General features: G+C 46.4%; 1 protein-coding gene across 2 annotated transcripts in view; it reads left to right on the top strand.

Annotated features, from left to right (window-relative positions):
- The window catches only part of NTRK1 (neurotrophic receptor tyrosine kinase 1), a 336,100-nt gene that overhangs the window by 289,265 nt on the left and 20,570 nt on the right, over positions 1–26,265 (top strand). For both annotated transcript variants that reach the window (XM_069604563.1, XM_069604566.1), the window contains exons 15-16: positions 8,281–8,521; positions 17,515–17,673. In XM_069604563.1, coding sequence (XP_069460664.1) covers positions 8,281–8,521; positions 17,515–17,673 — 400 coding nt within the window. The remainder of the gene's footprint in view (positions 1–8,280; positions 8,522–17,514; positions 17,674–26,265) is intronic.

The raw sequence follows: 26,265 nt of genomic DNA, 5'->3' as shown, positions 1-26,265 counted from the left end.
GGGGCATCAGTTCTAGCTACGTTGGCTGAAAGGATCCTTTTTGTCACTGAAAACAAGCCGGATGGACAGTCTGACAATAGGATGAACATGACCAGTGCTCTAATTCGGGCTCCACCAAATATTGTCTGATAATCAACAAATCTTTTTTATCTCCATGTGCCTCAACTTGTACATATGTATTCTCCAGTCTGCTGCCTACTACAGTCACATTTACATCTTTTCAACTCCCTCACCATGAGATCATGGTTTCTCTATTATCTCTACTCCAAACGTCAGAACCTCATTTTGGAAGGCCTTCTGCTAAAGTGAGTTATCCTCTCCAAAGTGTTCCACTGCAACTTAGGGAGTAAGTACGTCTCCAATAGAAATAAATACCATAGAAACCCAGGTGACTGTTTGTTGGCTAAAATCCGGGTTCCAGGAGTTGCCTAAATAAGACTAGAGATCATCCCAGATGCATGTCTCCTGTCGTTCCATGTCTAAGCAAGTACCCCTCAATAAGTCCCCAGAGCAATATGAAGCGGCACGATCCTGGTTCATGGACCGGAGCGCTGGCCCTTTTCCTTTGGGACGCCATGATTAGCTGTCCTACTTCAGTGTTGGCCCACTTCCTCTTGTCATCACTATGCACCAGTGTTTACATTTCCCCCATTTTCCTTTTTCTCTGGCTTCTAAACCACAGGTGGAAACATCCATGTGTGCTGCATTGTGGGGTAACCCAATGTCATAGAAAAGGCATGGCATGGGTGAGCTGCAAGACCTCAGCATTGCTTTGTTACTGTAGGGTCCCATTGTAAGGAATTGTGGCAAAAAAATTGCAGTTTGTGTGGGACAGTGGAAGTTAGGGGTGTACCGAAATATATGTTTGAGTAACTATTCAGCCGAATTCCAGCTGAATATTACCTATTCAGCTTCGGCCAAATACTTAATTATTTTCATTCAAAGTCAAATAGATTCCCCTACAAAATACATTAAGTACTGCTTTGGCGGTGCCTGAAACCTTCAGGCATTTCATGCCAATCCTTTAAAGGGATCATTGAACAAATGCTGCTGTCACTTTATTTGATTGACTGCAGACAGAGCAGGGGTGTGAAAGTGCAACCAAAGTCTCAACCCTTCATGATATGTGCTGTGCTGGACAGACGGACTTTAATCTGGTGGTCTGCTGGGGAGGGGTGTGCTGAAGCAAAACTTTCAATATTTTTTCATGTGCAATGAGATGTCTCTGGACTCCCTGTCTTTTGCAGTTAAAAAACCAATGAGCTGGAAGAACAGATTACAAAGTTCCTATTAAAAAATTGTATTTTCTTTAGGGGCTTATTGATTTGCTGATGACCTGAGTAATCTGAAAGTTACAGGTTCCAATCCACCAATTCCAATCCAAGTAATACAATTAAGTGGATTAGTATAGCTGTTGTGGAGAAACACTTCATGAAATAGCTCAGGGGGTAGAGTGCCTGCAGCAAAAAATTGTATTCAGCCTGCAAGCTAAGGTTATGAAGCACGTAAAATGGCTCGGTGGGAAATGTGCCTGCAACATAGATCTGCTTGTAATAATTAAACAATGGTTACAATTCCGACCCTTCAACTGTCGCATGTTGCCAAAATTAGTCCCTTTAAACAGGGTAAACATGACAGATGTTACTAAAGAATGTGGCTATCCAAAGGATTGAGAGTTTTACAAAAACGTGTAACCAAAATGGCCCCAGTCTGTGGCCGCAGAAATATTTCTCCCAAAATTAGAGAGTTAAAAAAGGGGGATATTTGTGTAAAGAAGAGATACAAGTTTACAATTTATAAACATTGGACCAAATGGATGTACAAGTGAAGCAAATAAGTAAAATAAGCATGCATATGTCAATTAAAGATCTGAAAATCAGCCCTTCCCCCATATCGTCAGCTGAGAACCATGGAGGACTCGACATTCCCTATATAGTTTTAGCTGGTGTCTTTCACCATGCCCCAAATTCCCACACACATACCCAACCTGAAAAACATAGAAACATACTATCCATGAATGAAAAGCCTTTCTTTTCAAATGCCTCATTCCTAATCAGTGCCATGGATAGAAAGCATGGCTTTAACATCCCATAGGTTTGTATTAAGTAGCACTTCAGCAGTCCGCAGGGTGCTAATTGATGTATTCACTCCTTTTGTGTTTCAGTGCCTGGTTGGAGCCAGAAGGCTAAAGACAGGGAAGGCCCAAAAAGAGTATTTGAAAGTACAAGCAGACGCATCACAGCCTGCCCCTCACAGTGATTGCATGCGTGCACACTATACTTTTGGGCTACTCTTAGTTACTTGGGCCCTGCCCAACAAGCGGCCCCTATGAATGCACAAAAATACAAACTGTGCTGTTATTGAACAGTTTATTTTCTGATAATGTATTTCTTTCATGATTTACAGAAACATCTTCTGTAAACAAGAAGAGACATGCAATAAAACATGGATGTACATATTTTAAAGTAGGTTTTTCATTTACAAAGTGTTTTTCCTGTCCACGTAATTTTATTATTTTAAAAAGCAACTATCCGGCTCCGCATTCGTGTATGAGTGTTTTTGCATAATGTTATACGGCATGTGGGTAGTGATATTATGCTCCGTAGTATTGATTGCACTTGTAAATGATGGTAGTCACAAGCGTAACATGTGAAACTAGTTTTAAAATAATTCCTCTCAGGAGCATTATTGCTTGTAACTATGTATTTTGAAAATTGTCTTCCCCAAAATATCTCCCTGATATAAAAAAGTAAATTTAAAACACAGGGAAATCTGGGCGGCTCAGGGCCATCTCTGTGGCAAAAAAAATGGCAAAAAAGAGCTAAGTCAAACAGGTCACTAAACGCTAATAAAGCAATATTACATTATATTTCAAAAGAACGGGTTAAAAAAGCTAGTCATGAAATACTAAAATTTGAAATTATTCAGAAAAAAAGAAAAAGAAAGATAATTAAGAAAAAAAGTGTGAAAAGCAGATGGGAATTAACATGGGTGGATGGGGGTGACAGTTCTGGATAGAGAGGTGGGGTACTGACCAAGCACAAACATTAGCCATGAGAATGTTATCCTACAGGGACGGTGTGGGTGTTATGTGGGGGGACTGACGGCTTAGGGGAAGTGAGGGGTTTCAGTAGCCTTCAAAAGGGTGTCACAGAGGTTCTGAGGTAACGTATGCCAGACATGAGGGCGGCATCTCTCATCGGCTAGTCTACTGCCCACGTTTATTTTATTTTTTTTATTTGATAATGCGCTCCAAACCCAGGGGCAGCCGGGCGCAGCGGGTACAAGATTACTTAAGCTTAGGTTACATACAGTGGATACATACAGAAGATACATTCCATGAGTTATTAACAAATTTACAATACATGACTGCAAGAGGTACAAAAAGTGGGAGAACCTCACATCACAGGGGCCAATGTGAAAGCCTACAGTCCAAATTCGGTCGTAGCAGGTAAATATATACAGGGAACCTGGTCTAGAGCTGAGGATCAGGTTGTTAGTCGTCTTTGGTCCAGAGCCAACTTTTCACATTGCATCTGAATCTAGAATAGGGTAGATTAGCTCTCAGTGCAGTATGGAGTGCATTCCAGGCATGGGCAGCTGTAACAGGGAAGCTTGCTCCACCCGCTTTAGTTAGTCTGAATCTTGGAATTTCAAATAGGAGGTGGTTAGAGGCTCTGGTGTGGTGACTAGAGGACTTTCTGGTGAGTCTAGCCGAGATGTAAGGAGGTGCAGTGTTGTTCAGTCCTTTATGGGTGAGAGATAGCGTCTTGAGGAGGACTCTGTCGCTGATTTTTAGCCAATGATGGTCTTTCCTGATGTTGGATATGTGCGCTCTGCGTGGTATGTCCAAGGCTGCTCTAAGGGCATTGTTCTGCAGTATTTGCGTTTTGTGTATGACAGTTTTACTGGCACCCGCATATAGAGCTTTACAGTAGTCCAATTTGGACATTACTAGGGCATTGGCTAATGTGATGCAATTGATTTTGGAAAGGTAGCATCTGCAGGCCCTAATTAATTTGCAGGTGTAGGCTGTGGAGGAAGCCAAGGAGTTGACTTGTTTTTTGAGAGATAATGTGGAATCAAGGTAGAAACCTAGTGTTTTTACCTCCGTTGCCACTTTGATTATATTGCCATCTATGTTGAAGGCGAGGTAGTTACGGTTGAGTTTTTTGAGGTTAGAGTCGGAACCCAGGATCAGTATCTGTGTTTTGTCATCATTCGGGCAGAGGCCGTGAGGCCATCTGTGCCTGAATGAGGAGGTAAATCTTATTTACTAGAGCTGTGTCTTCGACAAAGTTGCCAGATAGTGGTATGAGGATCTGGTATCATCCGCATAATTAGTATGTTACCCCCAATCTGTCAAGTTTGTCGAAGAGTGGCTCAGTGAAGATGTTGTACATTGTGGGAGAGACACATGAACCTTGTGGGACGCCACAGGTGATTTGTATTGGGTCAGCTGAGGCTAGGGGGGAGAACACTCTCATCGGACGGTTGGCTAGGAAGGATTGTACCCAGGCTATAGCTTCACTTGAGAAGTGGGCGGCAGACGCTAGGTGGTTGCATAACACTGTGTGGTCCACCAGGTCAAAGGCCGCCGATAGGTCAAGGAGGAGGAGCATAGCTGTTTTACCTTTGTCCTTGAACTCGTCGATTTGTGTCTTAAGGTCAATTAAGGCTGTTTCAGTACCATGTAGTGGTCTGAATCCAGATTGGCGTGATCCTAGAAGTTGGTTCTTCTCCAGATAGTTTTGGATCTGGAGGTATGCAACTTTGTCAATGATTTTAAGGAGAAATGGGACTGTGGTGATAGGCCTATAATTAGTAGGGATGGCTGGGTCGAGAGTCTGTTTTTTGAGGAGAAGCAATACCCAAGATTCTTTGAGGTTGGTGGGTACAGTGCTGGATCTAAAGGAGGCGTTGATTAGTTTAGAGATGAAGGGTGCTAAATCTCTAGCTGCATCCTTAATAACTTGTGCTGGGCAACTGTCGCCTTGGCAGTTAGATGGTTTCAGGGATGATATCACCTTTTCAGTTTCCAGAATGGATATGTTGGTAAATCTGAACGGTTCACAATTATTTTGTGTAACTGTTGTAGGTGAATCTAACTGATGGGTAGTATGGGTTCCAGTGGAACTCAAGAATGCTTTCTTCTTTGCAATTTTGGATTGTAGGGTAGTGATTTTATTAGCTAAGGCGTTCTGGATACTAGTACACCATTGTTTGTCCTTGGGGCTATTATCTGTAGGAACAATCGGGTTTTCCATTTCACGAAGGATGGAAAAGAGTTCTTTGGAATTAGAGTTAGCTTTACTAATTCTCTCATTAAATGTGTCTTTTTTAGTTTGGATTATTTCCTTCTTATATTTCTTAGCAAGGTTGACAAGTAGAGTTTTATTCTCATCTGAGGGTTTATGCCTCCAGATAGCTTGGAGTTTGCGTTTTTGGATTCACAGTTCTTTAAGTTGAGGAGTGAACCATGAGTTGAGATGAGATTCTTGTTTACTTTTACGTAATTTGACGGGGGTAATTATGTCCAAGGCTTTGGTCATAGTATTATTAAATGACTCGACTAGCGTATTAGGGTCAGAGTTGATATCGCTGACAGTGAGAGCTGGTAGTAGGAGTGGGAGAAGTTTTTCAGCCGTAATTTCTTTTTTGCTTCTACTTGGCATAGGTGGTGCAGTTTGCAGGTTATCTAATTTAGGAGGCTCTATGGTGGATGAGAAGCAGATGAGGTGGTGGTCGGTCCAGGTTTGTGGTAAGATATTAGAGATGGTGGTAGTACAGTTACAGTTGGCTATCCAGTCTAGTGTGCGTCCTTTAAGGTGTGTAGGGGCTAAGACGTTTTGGGAAAGGCCATGATGACTAAGATTGATTGGATGGACTGGGCCTGTTTATCCTCATCATCATTGAATCCCAGGTTAAAGTCACCTAATAGTAGGAGCTGGGTGGAGTCTTTGATGTTGTTAGTAAGGAGGCTGGATAGGTCGTCCTCAAAGTTGCCTAGTGCGTCTGGTGGTCTGTACACCAGGAGGACAGTTAGTGTACTGTTGTTAGAGATGGGTATTTTAGCCGAAAGAAGCTTGCATGATGTAATTACTGGGTGTGGGATGAGTCTTACAGCTAACTGAGTTTTGGCAATGATGGCCAAGCCACCTCCCCTGGAGTTGGGGCGATCAATTCTTAGTATGTTATAGTTATCTGGTATGGCGATCATGAGTGCAGGACCTGCGGCAGCGTGGAGCCAGGTTTCAGTGATCCCGAGTAGATCTAAGTTGTCCATGGCTAGTATATCAGCAATTTCCGTATTATGTGCTATGAGGGACCTTGCATTGATAAGGGCTCCTGATAGGGTGGGGTTTATGATTTTATCTTGGGTAGGTCTAGGATTGGGAAGGTTGGGTTTCTTCTGGATGTGGAGAGGGTCAATTTGTATTTTAGTGCACTTTTCTACAACTAGGGCAAAAGGGTTAGGGTGGGAGGCAGTTCGGGTTGATAAAGAACCTGATGGTCTGGTTCTTTTGTTTTTGAGGTCATAGAGACGAGGCAGACTCGCTCTAAGTCGCAAGTTTCTCTCTCGCAGGTTACAAGGAGTGGAATCAGTGTAGGCCATTGCTGTGGTGATATTTAGAATAGTCCAGAGTAAGGCACAGAGAGTATATATATGATAAGTCTTGGTAGTGCACATATTGGGAGCACTATGGCAAAGGGCAGCTACATTTGACAGTCCCAGCAGCGACTAACAGATGCATACAGCAGGGTGCGGTTAGATTTGACGGTCCCAGCAGTGACTAAGAAATGCATACACAGTGACTGAAATGCACACAGCAGAGTGCACCTAAATATGACAATTCCAACAGCGACTAAAAATGCATACACAGTGACTGAAAGGCGCACAGCAGGGTGCACCTAAATATGACAATCCCAACAGCGACTAAAAATGCATACACAGTGACTGAAATGCGCACAGTGAGGTGCACCTAAATATGACAATCCCAACAGCGACTAAAAATGCATACACAGTGACTGAAATGCGCACAGTGAGGTGCACCTAAATTTGACAATCCCAACAGCGACTAAAAATGCATACACAGTGACTGAAATGCGCAGAGCAGAGTGCAGCCAGGTAGATGCCAGGGTGGATGTATCACAGTGAGCAGCAAAGGCATGTCATGGCATAAACAGGACATCTAGATTCAATTTAGTAGTAAGAGCCACGTGATCTCATGACTAGCTGTGCTGAACCTATTGGGTAGTTCTGGTTCAGAGGGTGCTGGCTTTCCAGTTTTTAGGGGCTGGGGTGCAGTGCAGATATCTTGTCATGGGGGTTCCTTATGGGCGTGAGCCTGCACAATGGAAGGGAAGAGCTCGATTCGTGTGGAGGGACAGGCTCGAGTCCTAAGGAACCCAAATTGTGTCCTCAACGATGAAATTGCCATTGTATTACATGTGGTTTAAATAGATGTGTACATTTTTAAAGAATATAGTGCAGTATATTGATGAAATGAATAGTGTTTTCTAAATTGTTTTTTAATTGTATGTATGAGTTGAATAAGTTCTGTGAACTATAAACAACTCAATAAATAAATAAATTCCATGTGAACTCTCTGACATGGCCTCAGCCGTTCAGTGATTTATGGCGGAGCAACAGTCACTATCTTCAAACAGTTGAAGATTTCCTTATCAACCTTCCCACATGCACAAGAAAGATCATGGGCTGTAAGCACTCAGATGTCTGTGGCATTTGGCAGGCCGCACCCTTTGAACAAGACTGCAACCCTACCAAGCTGCTGCCAACAGTTGTACTGGCCACGCTCCAGAAGTAGGGTGACCAGACGTCCCGGTTTTGCCGAGACTGTCCAAGTATTTGCACCTCCGTCCCGGGGTCCCGAGACTTTTCTAAACTTAAAAACCCTGTCCTGGGATTTCGGGATCGGTTTGCTACCATCCAGGTTTTTGGCCGAATATCTTGATTTTTGGCAAAAACTGTGATGGTAGACACCCCATCCCCAAATGCCAGACGGGATTTTTAAAATTAAAATATTCCCGGGACCCCGACACTACAACATGACATGGGACAGGCCACCCACATAGAAGTAGGACTACAGTTTCAGCAGTGCTCACTGCTGAAGCTGTAGTCCTACTTCTATGTCAGTGCCCTGTCCCGGCTTTTTATTTTCCAAATTTGGTCACCATATCCAGAAGCTCTTGCACCCTCTTGTAGCGTTTCAGCCGACTGATGATTAAACTCTGCCTTTTCTCTCTGCCTGTCAATAGGTCGCATGGGCCAGACGCCAAGATCCTGGACAATGGCAACAGCCAGCCCTATGGCCAGCTGAACCTGAGCCAGATGCTGCAGATTGCCACACAGATCGCTTCCGGCATGGTGTACCTCGCCTCCCTGCACTTCGTCCACCGCGACCTGGCCACCCGGAACTGCTTAGTGGGCCACAACCTGGTGGTCAAGATAGGAGATTTCGGAATGTCCCGAGATATTTACAGCACAGACTACTACAGGGTGAGTCGCTTAAACAGAGGGCAGGCATTCACTCGCATTCACAGTGCAGCGCTTTAGCAGGGCTGCTGGGGAGAGGCTCTAGGGTTTGATGAAAGGCCTGTCTGTCAAAGTGATCTCAGGGCTGCATGCAGGTGCTATGATTGAACATGCTCGCCATAACAATAATTATTTGTGTTCTCATATAGCGCTTTGTTGCTGACTACTTCGAAGCACTGTAACTAAAGGTGTCAATATGGATAATATTTCTACTAATTTAGGGAACCTGTTGCTATTGCTCAACTTATCCAGACGAAGTAGGTGGACTTTTTTTTATGAAAAGCAAATTTCTAAGTTGGCAGAGCCTGGCCCATCTAATTTACTTTACTTTGCATTTATACCGCGCACCAGGTACCCAAAAGGCTTCAGGGCGCATATATAACAGACTAAACTTCACACAAACACATATGGGGCATTTAATTGTACTCAGAATGGAAAACGAATGGAAGAGCAAGCTGATCTGGGACCTAACAGAATAGCAGCGTTTTCAAAATGGGTCAGAGGGGCGGGGGAAAGCACTCACTTCTGCCTGCTACCTAAAATGGTGCTGTGGGCCATGGGTGCACACGGACACCCTTGGAGTTAATGGAGCTTCCGCTTCGGGCCAATGAGAGTGGGTGGGAGGGGCAGGAGGAGGGCACAAGGTATCTAAAAGAGAGGCTGAGACCGGAGGTAAGCTGGTGCTCGCCCGGGTCTGGGGACAACAAATGTACTTCTTTAAAGGCCCTAAACGGGTCAGTGGGGTGGGGGAAAGCACTCACCTGCGTCTGCTGCCTAAAATGGTGCTGTGCCCCACTGGTGCACCCAGACACACATGGTGTTAATGGAGCTTTGGCTTCTGACCAGTCAGGGTGGTTTTGGAGGGACGGGAGGCGGGCACAGAAAAGAGATGCTGGGACCAGAGGTGAGCCACTGCTCGCACGGGGCTGGGGGCACCAAATGTACTCTTTTAAAGGCCCAAAATGGTATCAGAGGGGTGGGGGGCAAGCGCTCTCTTGTGCCTGCTGGCTAATGGTCTAGTAGCATACTGGTACCGCAGCATGTGTTTACAGGTTTGACTTGTATACCCTCATCGTCACGAGTGTGAATGTGAATTGTTATTCCGCTCCCCAGTGCGCTAGTACCATGCTAAATTATTTGACAACATTGGTTCGTAGGACAGCAACTTTATTACTTCTTCTAAAGTCGTATATGGCTACAAAGCAGTTTTTAACAGTATTCATTTCATTGTATTCATTGGAAAACTGGGGCATTCGCATCTTGTTCCTAACATTTCTCTGATAAGGCCTACACGTGTTTCGGTCAGTGAGCTTCCTCTGGGCCTATCTTTGCACAATGTGACCTTGATTATTGGCTCTTCCCATGTGTGGTGCTATATACTTTTCATAGAAATCGTTTTTAGCTTAAACGCGGGATGCGGTGGTCCCCTTAGAGTAGCATGCGCACACCGGGTTTAGTGCCTTGAAGTCAGGTATGAAAGACCATCTGTAGAAACGCAGCTGTCTGAGATAGCCATTCAGCGCGAAACTCTTCAGAAAGTAATGTAAGTTGGACTCAGCTGTTTTCTTCGGTCCCCATACTCACCCTAACAAAAACATTCTATACATTGCAAGACGAGTATGCCGTTTTGGACAGCTTTGGAACAGGATAATGCTTTCGTCTGTTTCTGCATGAGGTCTCGCCCACTTGGGAACCGATCTGCTAGTTTCCTTGGCTATCTCCGGGGCTTTGGCAAAAGTAACTTTGCTGGTGCTCTGTCTGCTCTGTCTTGTTTCGCCTAATTCCTACGAGAGATTTGGCAGGAATTAAGGTTTAAAAGGGAAGCGTTGGGACTCATCTCACTGCTCGGTAAATGCTAAATTCAGGGGATGTTTCATAGAGCCATCCTAACGCCCCGCCGCCAGCCCTGGCAGGGCAGGGAGGGCGCATATAAATCGGATTGGCCGGGGCTGTCGCTATCTGCCCAATCAGTGTACATGTGGAGCTGTACGTGGGAATCAATACTTCCAACTCGACACCGGCATGCGGCTCCTTATCTAGTGCGTGTCAGTAGCAGAGTGTTGGGAAGCCTGGAACGTTCTTCGGCGACAGCTGCGCAACAAGAGATTACGAGATAGGGTTGACGACACAGAGACGAGTTTACGAGTTGCAATTCGCAAGTGAGTCCGGTGGCAGCCGTGTACACGCGATACCCCCGGTGCCCACGCAATAGCAAGGGCGCGCCTGCAAAGCGCACCGAGTGGCGTCTCACGAAGAGGACTTGCTATACACCAATGGAATGGTCCAAGTGTACAGTAAATGAATCATGATGCGGCTCGTTTAATGGAAGGGAAATGAGTCTTATGTACCTTCTGCAATGCCGGCGCCTCACTCCCCACGCAAGTGCAAAAAAGGAGGTTTTAAAGTTCTAACTGTGAATGTCTTGTTTACTTTAGGATGCAAATAACGTTACCATGATTATTGTTACTTCGTTCACATGTGCTACCAGTTGGACAGCAACTAGGGCACTTTCCCACCCTTCTTTTACCATTTGCCACAAGTTCACTGAGCTGTCAGTTAAATGTACACAAGTTCAGGGCTTTAAGTGGGCCGGGACTAGCCGGGGCAGTCTCCAAAAAGGGCTCCCAAGATGGGTTGTGGTAATTAGGGTGACAAGTAGTACATGGTTGAGAACACCTTTGATGCAGCAACCCTGATCCCAGCAGGACTCTCCTTAATCCAATAACTGTCATCACATGGAACATAGAATTCCCAACAGAAGTCAGCAACGTGATGCTCCTGCACCGATGGACACAGATGGAACACTAAGGTAAGAGAATTCTGAGTAAGTCCTAAGCTTACATCATAACAATGGGGCCCTGCTGGGGTTCACCCCCCTAAACTAGCCCAGATACACCGACTCCCAGCAGGTAGCACTTTCACTCAAGGTGCTCCATGGTTAAAGGGCTGCCTGCAGGTGTCGGTGCTTCTGATTAGAAAAAAAGGCAAGTCATCGGCTGACTAATCAGAAACGCTTACACATGCAGGCAGTCACTTAACCTGGCAGCACCTTAACTGAAAAAGCTGCATGCTAGGAGTTGACTTCTCCCTCAAAGAAACAAAAGGAGATGATGTGTGCCCCAGTTCGGCCTAAGTTTGGGTGGGTGGGGGAACACCACCTACCCGCACTCAGGCCACGCCCCCTAACTAGAGCCTCTCCTCGATTCCATCTCCCACTTAAAGTACGAGGTTCCAAGAAAGCATTGTCAAATTGGATGTCTAATCCAAGGACAAGCTATCCAAACATCAAGAAAAATGAAGCCTTGCCTCACAGCAAGCACGAGGAGGCCTAAGGAAATCATACCTAACATGCTTCAGCAGTAAAGACGCATGGACGATGTGCTCATGGAATACATGAGGATCGGGTCATCTTTGCAACCAAGATAACAACGAATTAAAAACTTACGACATCTTGTGTCTACAGGTAACCTGGATCTCTAAAGAGCCTACCAGCGATGGCTGGATCTCTAAAGAGCCTACCAGCGATGGCTTTCTTTCTTACATGGATCCGGCCATATCGAGAGATAAAGGGCATCCATCTGCAGGACTCCTCCCCCTTACCAAATTCGCGGGAAATATACGAGTCATCGAGACCCTTAATCCAAATCACTACATACAATTCCTCATATTACAGCTACAGAACAATAATGACAACAAGGACCACTTGACCAGCACCAAACCTAGCCCCCAAATAATAGGCCTGATGAATCTATACTGGAACCCTGTCGCAGTAAACAAACGCATCTTCATCGACAATGTTTTTGGCTTGATTGACAACACTCGTGCTCGCTACCCAGCAGCAGAGTTCATAGTTTGTGGAGACATGAATTTCCACCTCTTCACAAAAACAGGAATCTTGAATCCAACGGCAAAGCTACCCAAAAAAGCACAAGTTTGGATGAAGGAAACAGCTCAAAGGTATCTGGTATTACTGAACAGCCACACAAAGGGTTATATACCAGTATCACCTACGTGGTCCAAAGGCAACTCCAAAGCCCATCTCGATTACATCTTCATGTCCAGTCATCTAAGTGGCACAATTGACTCATTAACAATTCTTCCTACAGACAAGAGTGACCATCATATGCTCTCAATGGCATGGATACTTTTTCATCCGAAAGCCCCATTACTGCTGCTCCCAAACCTGGAACTCACCCAGGATAAGACACGTTTGCGAATTATTGCTTCCCAAGCAAACCATCTAAAGCAAAAAATGTATCAATAATGGGATGAAAGATTTTAACAAAATAGAATAAGACTGGATTGTGCATCCCTTCAGGCCTCCATTCACATTAAAATCTACCAGATGTGCATGGCATCCCCACGCATACAATGAAGAAGTTGCCTCCAAGAAAAAATAACTAAATACTAAACTTAAGATGGTGAAACAGCTACCACTGGTTCAACAAAGGGCTTTGATCAAATCTTCCAAGCAGTCCTATAAGAATTGGAGCAACAGTAAGCAGAGTTTACAATCACAGAACGATGCAGAGTCTATGCTCAGCGCATTATTAAATCGAAATACAAGAGACCTGTGGAAGATGGTAAACACCCAAGACACTCATTTAGATCTGCAAGCAGCAAATGTCACCAAAACAGCTTGGATTGGCTACTTCACACAGTTGCATGATATCAAACATTACGATCAAGACATCGAAGCTGTCAAACCCATCTCATGTGAGAAATGAGATCTCGAGTTCGACCAGGAACAAATATCAAATCATATAAAGCACCTTAACCCCTCCAGAGCACTGAACTTTTTCAATTAGTCATCAACAACAAGCAAATATCCACAACATGGAGAACAGCCATTTTAGTACCAATTTATAAAAAAGGTGAGAGGTCCATACCTAGCAATTACCGACCCATTGTTCTCTTTGACCCCCTTGGTAAAGTGTTTGCATCTTTTCTTTTACAATGTTTGACAACAGAAGAGACCACAGACAAACTGGATTCATCCAGGGAGTGGGGACCAACATTAATCTCCTGATTCTAAACCTACTGAAGTTGGATGCCATCAAAACTCCAAATCTTGGCAGTCTTTATAGACTTTAAACTAGCTTTTGATAGTGTTAATCAGAAGAAACTCTGGAACAAACTATCAAGCTGGAATTGCCCACCAGAACTACTAGAGCCCATCATGGACCTATAGTCTAACACAACAGTCAGAGTTAGGCTAGCACGTTGTGGTGATTTATCAAATGAAATTTCCGCATGGAATGGGTTAAAGCACTGGCCGCATCTTTATACAACCTTTACACCTCAGACATCGGAACCTCACAGAACCTGTGCTCCACCAACCCTTCAATTCTAAACAGAATATTGGTTCCATATCTCGTGTATGCGGATGATTTGGTTCTCTTGGACAGAACGCAGGTTGGGCTCCAACGATGCCTCCGAGCATTGGAGAGCTACGTGACAGCAAACGATCTTGAGATCAATACATCTAAATCATACTATATGTCACTTACCCACCATCCGTTATGGAGTAATTCCCTATAGGAAATACAGCAAATTTCCGATAAGGCCGATCCTTATATTTTACAAATCTAAAGTAGTGCCAAGTTTAACCTATGGAGCAGAATCCATGCTGAATCTCCACTGGAACATCTGGGACATATTGGAAGCACTATTCTGGAGGAAAATCCTCACCCTTCCCAAATCACTACGAATCATCCACATCCGTTATGAATTGGCATGCAATCGTTAAGATCGATTGTAACCTGGAAATCCATAGACCTTTATAGGAAACTACTACTTGACGACACCATACCTTCAATAATGATTCTAAGAGATGGACCAATTTCATCCCACTACTTCATATTGAAACTATGGAAGGAAGTTTGCAGTAAAATCCTTGAAGTCTTGGATTGTTCAAAAGAAACACTCACCCATCACCCATTAGAAGTAAAAAAAAAAATCCAAAGACGCGACTGGATCGAAACTATAGAAAAAACATCTCTACACAAGCTCGCAATACGATGGGTAACCGAATCAAGAGCACTAAATCAATTACCCTCATATCTTACTTTATTTCCCTGTCAGCAAACTAGAAATCTCTTTTCAAGAATAAGATTAAATATCCTTCCGACCAACGAAGTTCTAGCTCTAAGGAACCGGGATGGGGTGACACCCCCCACATTGTAGCTTCTGTGAATGTAACAATGAAACCGAGTCATTGCAACATATTCCTATCGACTGTAAAGGTTTGATTGTTGAAAGACGCTTGTATCCGAATATGCTACCAGCTTCCTACGTGGAATAGACACCCCATGAAAGATGGTCAATGCTGATGATTGGCGCAAATAAGAAGTTGACAATCAGAATCATCCAATTCTGGCTCTACGTGTTTGGAAAAGAGCATTTGCCTACATTGAGAAATGGTTAAGTCTGATGAATGGTTTGGACAAGAAGCCGACAATTAGGATTGCGTTCACAGCATCAGCGACAAGAAACTGACAATCAGCAGGATTGTGTTCACAGCGTCAGTGACTCTGGACAGGGTTGTTTGACCTCAAGGACTGGACTCCAACATATCCTACTGTTTTAAATAATTCCCTTTATTTATTTATTTAGTTATTTATTTTTTCCTTATTTACATGTTCCTTTCGTATTACCAAAAGAAAACAAAGTTTTGTAACTAAAACTATACTCATTAAATAAATTAAAACGAGAAAACAAAACAAATGCTTGCAAATACACATGTAACACAGGACATGGGAGATGTTGACAACTATTTCTGATTCCCTCCCACTCCCCCACACTCCTTAGGACGTCCAGTTTTTAAGTTATGTAAGTGTATGCTCGTGTAACCAAGTAATGTACGCATGTTCTGCAGGCACAACTTGTTTTGTGAATCAGGCATACCTTTCTTTTTGAATAGTGTGCAACTTACAAATACGTAATTTGCAACATCCTCCAGGCATAATTCACACGCTTGGAAAAAGCTAGACCTTATGTATTACTTGTATTTTAAAGTAGAATCTAGAAAGAAGGTGCCAGTCAATAAGGGGCTGAGGACTGTGGGTTGAACCGCATAATACAGATGAACGTTCCATCCTGTGGTGGCACCTTCATCCCCAGGTGCCCAGGTGTCCCATCGCCCGTCTCCACTAACTCCCCTGTGAGAGAATAGCTCAGGAGCCACACACTAACCTTGGGAACAGGACGATGCTGTGCAACATGGGTTTGATCCTCGCTCTAGTGCTTAGAATCTGCAGGAGTCTGTTGTTAAGCACTACCTAAATCACCAAATCAACCCACCTGTGAAGTGCCCTGCCTACGCTGCCTGTCCCTCACCCTCCTCTGTCACTCTCTATATTCTTTTCCGGGCCCTAACTGCCGCATCATAGAAATGGACCGACTAGAGTCTGTCTTTCATTACCATGCCTACCTCTGCTGCAAGCTGTATGCGCACCATGGGTCTATATTATCTCTTCCAACAACTCAGTTAGCACCTCAGGGCTCAGCCCCATGGACGGGTGCTAATGGCAATTACACCCAGAGCGGCAGCCTGGATCGACCAGTAACAGCACCAAGGCCAGGGAATAAGGAAGTTGGATATTGCAAAACATAAATATTGATGTTTTGCTCTTGATGATATTTGTGAAGATTCTTTAGACTATGAAAATCCACATTTTATAATGGAGGTTGAATGGGCAATGGCAATTCTCAAGTGACAGACCCAGGGCCAGTAACCATGTCTCCAGCACTTGTTTATCCAGAAACCATCTGCCCAATCATGTGTTTATCCATCAGTGATGTCCCCAATCCATTATCGTCTGGTAAACATAGCCCCATAGGATTATTATGTGACCCTACCAGCCTCAGGTGCAAGGAAACACTTAAGCCTGGACCAGGTTTCTTTTTGCTCATATACATAGCTAAACCACCTTTGCCTCTGTGTTCCTGTGCGGGCCAGGGTGCAGATACTCAGCAATGCAGTCTATCTCTCTGCTATGAGTCAGTTATCTCCAGCCATACTGTCATGCTGCCTTCCAGTAACGCCCTTTCCCATTGGAGGATTCCGTTCTAGACCAGCCAGCTGGCTCAGAAATGATTTTCCCTGAAGCAGGGAAAATGCATAAATCCGTGGAGTGCTTGTCTGAAGAGCCCCATCATTAAACTAATGCATTTGTCTACCACTTAGAATTAAATGGAGTGATATCGACAAACCTTTCCATGAAACGTGTTGGGAGCCGCCCCTGCCTGGCCCCTCCCACGGTTTTATTGCCTGAGTGGATTCTGAGTGGCTGCGAGGCCTGGGGCTGAGCCGGGGGAATTATCCGTGTTCATCTCTCTGAAGGACTCTGCTGGGATTTGAACTTGTGACATCCTGAAATGAGAGGGCCTTTTCCTCCCCTTTTAGGTCCTTCCAAAGCTGCAGTTTTGGCAGACCTGTATTCATATTTAATGCTGACCTGGGGAGGGGAAAAGTAGATGGATTCCCGGGCACTTAGAGAATCGAAATATCTCCTTCCAGGGCTGGGACTCTGGGATGGAGGGAGGAGGCTGGGAAGAGGAAGCATTGTGGGAATACCACAAAATTAATTCTCAATAAGAACATATGTCGCAAAGAGGATCCCGATATCCGCGTCTTAGAAATAATAAAATACAGGGATCTCCAAATCTGATCCTAAAGAGCCAAATCCACACTCCGTATTTTCAGGATATCTCAAAATGCATTTGTACAAATTGACACTAAATGGAAGTTATTTACATAGAACGTGGCTATCTTGAAAACATGGTCTGGGTGGGGCTCTTGAGATCCAGGCTCACATACCGCTGGTCTATTATATGTCCACGTTTACTCCCTGATGCACATCTAGGTGTGTTCCTGGATTTTCCCTTGTTGTGGGCGTTTGTGCATTCCGGGCTGCAGGGTGATTCATGGCTGCATTATTGATGTGTCCCGGCAGGTTGGCGGTCGCACCATGCTCCCTATCCGCTGGATGCCGCCGGAGAGCATCCTCTACAGGAAGTTCACCACCGACAGTGACATCTGGAGCTTCGGTGTGGTGCTGTGGGAGATCTTCACCTACGGGAAGCAGCCCTGGTACCAGCTCTCCAACAATGAGGTGAGCCATGCCAAGACATGGGGGCGGGGGAGGAGAGAAAGGGTGGCCTGGCTGGAGAACCTCACCTGTTCTAAATCTCCAGTTGACATACGATTGTGGTCTTGTAATATACGTTGGCTTTGGTGGGCGGACACCGTGCAAAACTCGCAGAAATGTCGGAGTAAAATGGAGGCATCGCGGTTGGGTAACATCTATATCTGAGGAGGTCACCAAATAAATCTTAAAACACTGAGAACACCTTTCAAAAAGTAACATCTTTAGAAATTAAAGGTTGAACTCCATTGCTGAATAAATAGCAGCATCATGCAACATGGCTGCTGCACTTGGACAGCCATCTCTGCACATGCTTTGTGAAACCCATAGAGAATGGACTTCCCTCTCAGGGGCTCTAGGTTGCTGTGGCCCTAGTTGTTGTCCCAGCCATTCATCTTGAAACCCAGAGTTTCCCCCCCCCCCTATCATGAGTCTCCTGGGACCACTCCACTCTGCAGCATCTTCTGTTCTGGGGCTGCCAGGTGTTATGGTCATCCCGCCTGTGGGCACTGCATGTTTCCCAGCACGGTATGACATGTGTTAGCTGTTATTGGCAATGATTGGCAGCCGGAAATTACAACCCTTTATAGAAGGAGAAAATACCTCCCGGCGGGGAAATGAGTCTTGTGCCACTTTATTGCCGCTGATAAAATTACCTCTCAACACCGCCGCTCCCCATCATGAATGGTGGGAGTTACCACTGAAAATAAAGTCATCCCTGAGCTGGTCTTCAAAGGGTAAAACCTATAGCCAGGCGCTGCAAGGTTGAAGTGGGTTTATGCTGCCAATGCACTATTCCTGAAATTTAAATTCATTTAGTAAATGTACCTCTTGCCCCACCGGAAAATATATATGTGTTTTTCCAGCGGTGGTAAGTAACTTCAATGTAGCCCTGGGTATTGTCTAGTGGGTCGGTAATCTGTCTGGATGGCAGAGCATTCAATTACTGCACGTGACATGTCCTACTCTGAAAGATCAGTTCCATGTAAGGTCCCCGCAAAAATGTCCCCTGACAAAAAAGTCACAGTTTTTTGCAGAGGCATAATTATTTGAACATGCAGGGGACACCCCTGCAACCCCTGTTTTTTTTTTTTTTTAAATGGGAGCAGGGGACTTCCCCACAACCCGCCCCCATACATAATGTCACCATATATAATGTCGCCAATGGCTTTTCCTGGCAACATTATGTATGGGGACATTATCTATGGGGACATTAGATCATCTCCATGTCTCCATTATCTGCTGTGACTTATATTCATTGGGTCTTTAGAGAGGGCTGCACACCACAAGTGTGGTGTCAACGCACTGGACCATAGTTAACAAGAAATAGTAATGTGGGGGGCGAGAGTGAAGGGGGTTCATGAAGCTTCAAGATTAGAGTGCTCCAAGGATAGGAGCCGGGGACCTTAAATTCAGATCAGTGGAGAGAAGAAGCAGTGTGGGAGGTGGTACCTGCATGTATAGAGGAGAGGGTGCAAGGTGGCGTCACACGTGCTGTAGTATGAGTGCAGTAAGAGAAGCTGCACTTTGATATGACTGTGGACACAGGTTAAGTTAGGGAGTGAGGAGGGGCAGTGTAATTGGAGCTGGGTGTCTAGGCCCAGAGGAGTGAGAGTTGGGCAGTGTAATAGGCGCTGGCAACTAGGTTCATACCAGAGCATAGGAATAGCAGCGGGTGCCTGATAGGTACTGTGACAGGAGCTGTGCCTAGGTCAGGGTTGAGAAAGAGGCAGGGCAGTGTCATAGTAGCTGGGGCCTAGGTCAAGATTGAGAAAGATGCGGGGCAGTGTCATAGGAGCTGGGTCTTAGGTCAGGATTGGGAGCGAGGCAGGGCAGTGTCATAGGAGCTGGGGACTAGGTTAGGATTGGGAGATAGGTGGGGCAGTGTATTAGGAGCTGGGGCCTAGGTTAGGATTGGGAGCGAGGCAGGGCAGTGTAATAGGAGCTGGGGCCTAGGTTAGTTTTGGGAGAGAGGCGGGGCAGTGTTTTAGGAGCTGGGGCCTAGGTTAGTATTGGGAGAGAGGCGGGGTGTGTATTAGAAGCTGGGTCCTAGATAAGGATTGGGAGAGAGGCGTGGCTGTGTATTAAGAGCGGGGGCCTAGGCTAGGATTGGGAGAGAGGCGTGGCTGTGTATTAAGAGCGGGGGCCTAGGCTAGGATTGGGAGAGAGGTGGGGCAGTGTATTAGGAGCTGGGTCCTAGGGTTAGGATTGGGAGAGGCGGGGCAGTGTTTTAGGAGCTGGAGCTTAGGCTAGGATTGGGAGCGAGGCGGGGCAGTGTTTTAGGAGCTGGGGCCTAGGGTTAGGATTGGGAGAGAGGCGGGGTGTGTATTAGGAGCTGGGGCCTAGGGTTAGGATTGGGAGCGAGGCGGGGCAGTGTTTTAGGAGCTGGGGCCTAGGTTAGTATTGGGAGAGAGGCGGGGTGTGTATTAGAAGCTGGGTCCTAGATAAGGATTGGGAGAGAGGCGTGGCTGTGTATTAAGAGCGGGGGCCTAGGCTAGGATTGGGAGAGAGACGTGGCTGTGTATTAGGAGCTGGGGCCTAGATAAGGATTGGGAGAGAGGTGGGCTGTGTATTAGGAGCTGGGTCCTCGATAAGGATTGGGAGAGAGGCGGGGCAGTGTTTTAGGAGCTGGGGCCTAGGTTAGGATTGGGAGAGAGGCGGGCTGTGTATTAGGAGCTGGGTCCTAGATAAGGATTGGGAGAGAGGTGGGCTGTGTATTAGGAGCTGGGTCCTCGATAAGGATTGGGAGAGAGGCGGGGCAGTGTTTTAGGAGCTGGGGCCTAGGTTAGGATTGGGAGAGAGGCGGGCTGTGTATTAGGAGCTGGGTCCTAGATAAGGATTGGGGGAGAGGTGGGGCTGTGTATTAGGAGCTGGGGCCTAGATAAGGATTGGGAGAGAGGTGGGCTGTGTATTAGGAGCTGGGTCCTCGATAAGGATTGGGAGAGAGGCGGGGCAGTGTTTTAGGAGCTGGGGCCTAGGTTAGGATTGGGAGAGAGGCGGGCTGTGTATTAGGAGCTGGGTCCTAGATAAGGATTGGGGGAGAGGTGGGGCTGTGTATTAGGAGCTGGGTCCTAGGGTTAGGATTGGGAGAGAGGCGGGGCAGTGTTTTAGGAGCTGGAGCTTAGGCTAGGATTGGGAGCGAGGCGGGGCAGTGTATTAGGAGCTGGGTCCTAGGGTTAGGATTGGGAGAGAGGCGGGCTGTGTATTAGGAGCTGGGTCCTAGATAAGGATTGGGAGAGAGGCGGGGCAGTGTTTTAGGAGCTGGGGCCTAGGTTAGGATTGGGAGAGAGGCGGGCTGTGTATTAGGAGCTGGGTCCTCGATAAGGATTGGGAGAGAGGCGGGCTGTGTATTAGGAGCTGGGTCCTAGGGTTAGGATTGGGAGAGAGGCGGGGCAGTGTTTTAAGAGCGGGGGCCTAGGCTAGGATTGGGAGAGAGGTGGGGCAGTGTATTAGGAGCTGGGGCCTAGGTTAGGATTGGGAGAGAGGTGGGGCTGTGTATTAGGAGCTGGGGCCTAGGCTAGGATTGGGAGAGAGGTGTGGCTGTGTATTAGGAGCTGGGTCCTAGATAAGGATTGGGGGAGAGGCGTGGCTGTGTATTAGGAGCTGATAAGGATTGGGAGAGAGACGTGGCAGTGTATTAGGAGCTGGGGCCTAGGTTAGGATTGGGAGAGAGACGTGGCTGTGTATTAGAGCTGGGGCCTAGGGTTAGGATTGGGAGAGAGGTGGGGCTGTGTATTAGGAGCTGGGGCCTAGGCTAGGATTGGGAGAGAGGCGTGGCTGTGTATTAGGAGCTGGGTCCTAGATAAGGATTGGGAGAGAGGCGGGCTGTGTATTAGGAGCGGGGTACTAGATAAGGATTGGGAGAGAGGTGGGCTGTGTATTAGGAGCTGGGTCCTCGATAAGGATTGGGAGAGAGACGTGGCAGTGTATTAGGAGCTGGGGCCTAGGTTAGGATTGGGAGAGAGACTTGGCTGTGTATTAGAGCTGGGGCCTAGGGTTAGGATTGGGAGAGAGACGTGGCTGTGTATTAGGAGCTGGGTCCTAGGGTTAGGATTGGGAGAGAGGTGGGGCTGTGTATTAGGAGCTGTGGCCTAGGGTTAGGATTGGGAGAGAGGGGGGGCAGTCTAATATGCGCTGGTTCTTATGAACAGATCAGGGGGGAAGTAGTGCAGGCGTGTCTGATAAGGAGTGTGACAGGAACTGTGCATTAGGTCAGGATTGCGAGAGAGGCGGAGCATTGTGATACAAGGAGAATGGAAGCTATTCACAGGAGAAGGGTAGGCGAGATATTGCAAAGGTTGCGAGGCTTAGACTCCATCGGGGAGTGGAGGGGCAGTGCAATGGGTGCGCAGGCTTCTGCTGGGATGGGTGGAGAAAAAGTGCAGTGATGTATTTGGAGGGCTATGCTCTGATGAGGGAAGGGCAGCGTAAAGGTGGTGGTCTGGGTTCAGATCAGCTAGGAGAGTAGCGTGATAGTGTGATAGGCTGCGTGATAGGGCTGGGGGCTAGGTCCTTCATCTAAAATTGCGATTTCTGATGGAGTTCTAATTTAAGCTTTTCTGTTTCGTTTGCTACGAGCCTTGAAGACTGAAACTTTGTGAAGAAAATTGGTCATAAAGTATATGTACAAGCCCAGTCCTAGGGTGTTTTGTTTAGAAATGTATAAGACAACATCTCTTTGAGACAGTCATTAAAATGATTGATCTCTTAATTTACAAAGGAGTGAAGATTTTCTTGAAGGACAGTCCGTTAGGAGTCCCCTTGGGCTTCCCGTTGGCAGCACCAGGCTTCGTTATTATTCTTTTTCTCCTATCCCGCCGTCTACACAGCTAGTGACTAGCACCGTGATGGGTAATGATTTGAGAGTTACAACCTCACGGTAGAGATATCTCACAGGCTAAGTGCTCATCGTTCACATGAAATGTGCTTTCCCTTTGCAAGTTAGAAGGCTATCAGGACCTAAACATCCCTTAACCCTTCTGAGGCCCATACATTGAGTACCATGACATTGAGTAATAGGTGTACATATTAAAAATGTGCTTAGACGTGGGAGGAATCCTGCACCAGGAGCTATTTAAAAACTTCATATTATTTTTCAAAAATATGCACAGTTTAAAGGAGGAGATGTGGCCTTGTGGCCAAATGACTGACTCCAGAACAGGGGCTATAGTTCTAGTGATGCTTTGGCATACAACCTAACATCATGTGATTCCAGGCACCTGGCTTTATCCCTCTGTGAGTAAAGTGTACATATGCAAAAGTTTAACTCGTCAGTGGGATGTCTAGTATTGTCCCAATTCTTGTTCTTGCCTTCATCACATCTTGCATCCCAGCTCGATCCGGCCCCATGGACCATATAACTCTGTGTATGACACCTCATGTTTGGGATGCGCCCATGACAATGACGTACTCACTGTAAAGTACACTGCTGCTCCATAGAGATAAGACTTTTCTATAACAAAAAACATTTTGGAATTTTAGGGAATTTTTTCAACCATATTTTCTTTCTTGTCCCTCATCCATGTAATCAATCCCACATTTTGTCATAACGGTACGTGATATGATATCATATGGCATTTATAACGCATCTATACACAAGTGTTTCAAGATGCGACGAGGCAAGGCAGGGAGGGAAGACAGAGACAATGATCTTACTAGGCCAGGTGACATTGAGATTGCGCAAGTGCAGGGGAGGGGGAAGGGGAAAAGTGCGAGGGGGAAGGGGAAGTGCAGTACATAGGATAAACAGTAAATAAATGAAAACAATAAATAAGAAATATAATAGATAGCGCGGCCAGCAGTTGACAGGTGCAAGGGTAGGTGCAGACTTCGGGTGTTAAGTGCTGGTAGGGGGCTGTAGGGATACAGAAACAGCCACAGAGTGCAAGCGTTGCCAGGGGGGCAGTGCAGGTGTGCAACTGCCCGGGTACAGAGGGAAGCCAGGTGACCAGTGCAGTTTCAGCTTCAGCAAGGAGTTCAGCAGGGGAGAGGAAGAGAGAAAGCAGAAGCAAAGATGAAGGTCTTGAGGTGCTTCCGGAACCGGAGATGGTTCTCGTCAATTTTCAGAGAGGCAGGGATGCTGTTCCAGAGGGAGGCCCCAGCCGAAGAAAGAGATCTACCACAAACTCATTGCTTGGAGAAGCAACTGGCCCTGAAGGAGTTGGAGGCAGATGAGCGAAGAGCTTGCGAAGGAAGACATTTAGGAAGAGAGAGTTGAAGGTATCCAGGCCCCAGAAGGCCTTGCGGACAATGTACAAGGTTTTGAACTTAATCCTTGCCGCCACTGGGAGCCAGTGCAGAGATTTCAGTCCTGGAGAGATACGATCCCTGGGCTTGAGACCAAGGACAAGTCTCAGAGTCCTGTTTTGGATTAGCTGCAGAGGGAGGAGAGTAGAGACAGGCAGATTTAGAAAGAGGCTGTTGCAAGAGTCCAGCCTAGAAAGAACCAGAGCTCTAGAGACAGTGAGCTTCTGGGGAAGGAGAGGAAAGGAAGACTACCTCTGAGGAGGTGCAGCTGGTAGTGTGACTTATTAGAGGCATCAGAGATGTGAGGAGAGAAGGAGAGTGTGGAGTCGAAGATGACCCCGAGGTTTTTAGCCTCACAGGTGGGAGCAGGAAGAGGACCAAGAGAGGCCGGCCAGAGGATGACGCGAAAGGAGGGAGCAGGTGTGCCGATGAGGAGAATCTCAGTCTTACTGGCATTAAGGCAGAGACATTGGCGGCACACCAATTTTGGATAGCAAACAGACAGTCCGAGATGAGAGAAGGAGATGAGGTGGCTGAAGGGAGCCTGAAAATGAGCTGAGTGGCATCCGCATAGCACTGAAAGTTGGGGCAGAGAGCGGCAATGCAGTGGGCAAGAAGTGCCAGGTATTGGTTGAACAACCAGGGAGAGGTTAGACCCGTGGGAAACGCTACAGGTAGAGGTAGAGATATAGGAGAGGAAGGACTGAAGTTGGACCTGGGAGGGTCGCTCGGAGAGGAAAGAAGTCAGCCAAGCCAGGGCCTGATCAGTGATACCCAGGTTATCATGGAGATGGTTGAGCAGGATGGCATAGTTGACTGTGTCAAAGGCAGAAGAGAGATCAAGTAAGATGAGGACACAGGGGGTGTTGGAATCAAGGTTGGAGAGCATGTCTTCACAGATGTCAGGAGAGCAGTTTCCATGCTTCGGCAGCTCTGAACCTAGACTGATGGTCATGGAAACAACCAGCAGATTCTGTGTGAAGATTAAGCTGGGAGATGGCTAGCTTGTCGGGGAGTTTGCCCAGGAAAGGAGTTATGGCGATTGGGCGATAGTTAACCGGGCAGGACGGGTCGGCAGAGCGTTTCTTAAGAAGAGGGTGCACAAGGGAGTGCTTCAGGGGGGAAGGGAAGGCTCCAGTGGTGAAGGAGTGGTTGCAGAAGTCAGCAAGAGCAGGAGCCATGGTGCCAATGTGGTCCTTGATGGTTTGGAGGAGCAGGGATGAACCTGTTTTGACGAGACTTTCATAGATCGGACTTGTCTAGAAACCTCGTCTGGGGAGAACAGGGGAAAGGCAGGGAAGGAGGGAGGAGAGGTGGCCGAAGAAAGGCCAGAGAAAGAGCAGGGAGTAGAGGGAGGAGGGGGAGTGGAAGAGAGAGAGGACAGGATGTCCTGAGTTTCAGAGATGAAATGAGAAGCCAGAGCCGTGGAGAGGGCCTGGGACGTGCAATCAATTTCGATGTAAAAAATAATGTTTTCTGGTCTCAATATGCAATATTGCCAACTTTTATAAATACATATGACCAGTATGTAAAAGGCAAGTTCCATTTTCAGAACATAGGGCCCAATCCCGTTTTCCAGGTCATTCACCTCCAGCTATGACCTCCGCCGGACCGTGTTGCGGTAACGCTAATAGCGTTGGGCATTATCCCGGTGCTATTAACATCAGGATACCGACCAATAGTCATCTATTTTCCGGGAGTTTAGTGACATTCATTTTCGATCCAACTTCACATCAAAATTCTTAAAGCTCAAGCTGGTATAATGCAACGCATAAGTAGCATCGTTGTAAAACTTTAACATTCATTTTTAATACTAAAAATATCTAGCATTTACACAGCACAGACCACACAATGGGCCTGATCACGAGTTGGGTGGTAAATGGGTTGTGTAACCGTCAGCTTATTGCTGGATATGAACATTCCATTTAGCGCCCCGTTTTCGGTGCAAGTACCGTCAGCGGTATTAGCGGGTGGTAATTGCACCAAAAATTCCCCATTGGGTGCAATGGACCAAATGGGGAATGGGGATTTCCCGTTATCACCCAACACATGATCTGGCGCCGATAGCGCCGGATCAGGTGGCGCTAACACAATTAATGTTGGGCGATATCCCAGCGTTATTACTGCTGGGATACCGCACAACTCGTGATCAGGCCCAATTGATTGTTTCTTGGCGGTAGAAAAACAGTTGTCATTACTGAACATAATGGTGCTCAATTGACCCACCTCTAAGCATGAAGGGCTTAGTTGGTCCTTCTAGGATTTCAACCTGTGACTGCAGGTCTCACACAGCGGGCAGTGCTTGACTAGTTG

Source organism: Ambystoma mexicanum, chromosome 1p (assembly GCF_040938575.1).
Source record: "Ambystoma mexicanum isolate Mex_15411 chromosome 1p, UKY_AmexF1_1, whole genome shotgun sequence".
NCBI classification, from domain to species: domain Eukaryota; kingdom Metazoa; phylum Chordata; class Amphibia; order Caudata; family Ambystomatidae; genus Ambystoma; species Ambystoma mexicanum.
This window is presented reverse-complemented; position numbering and strand designations above follow the sequence as displayed.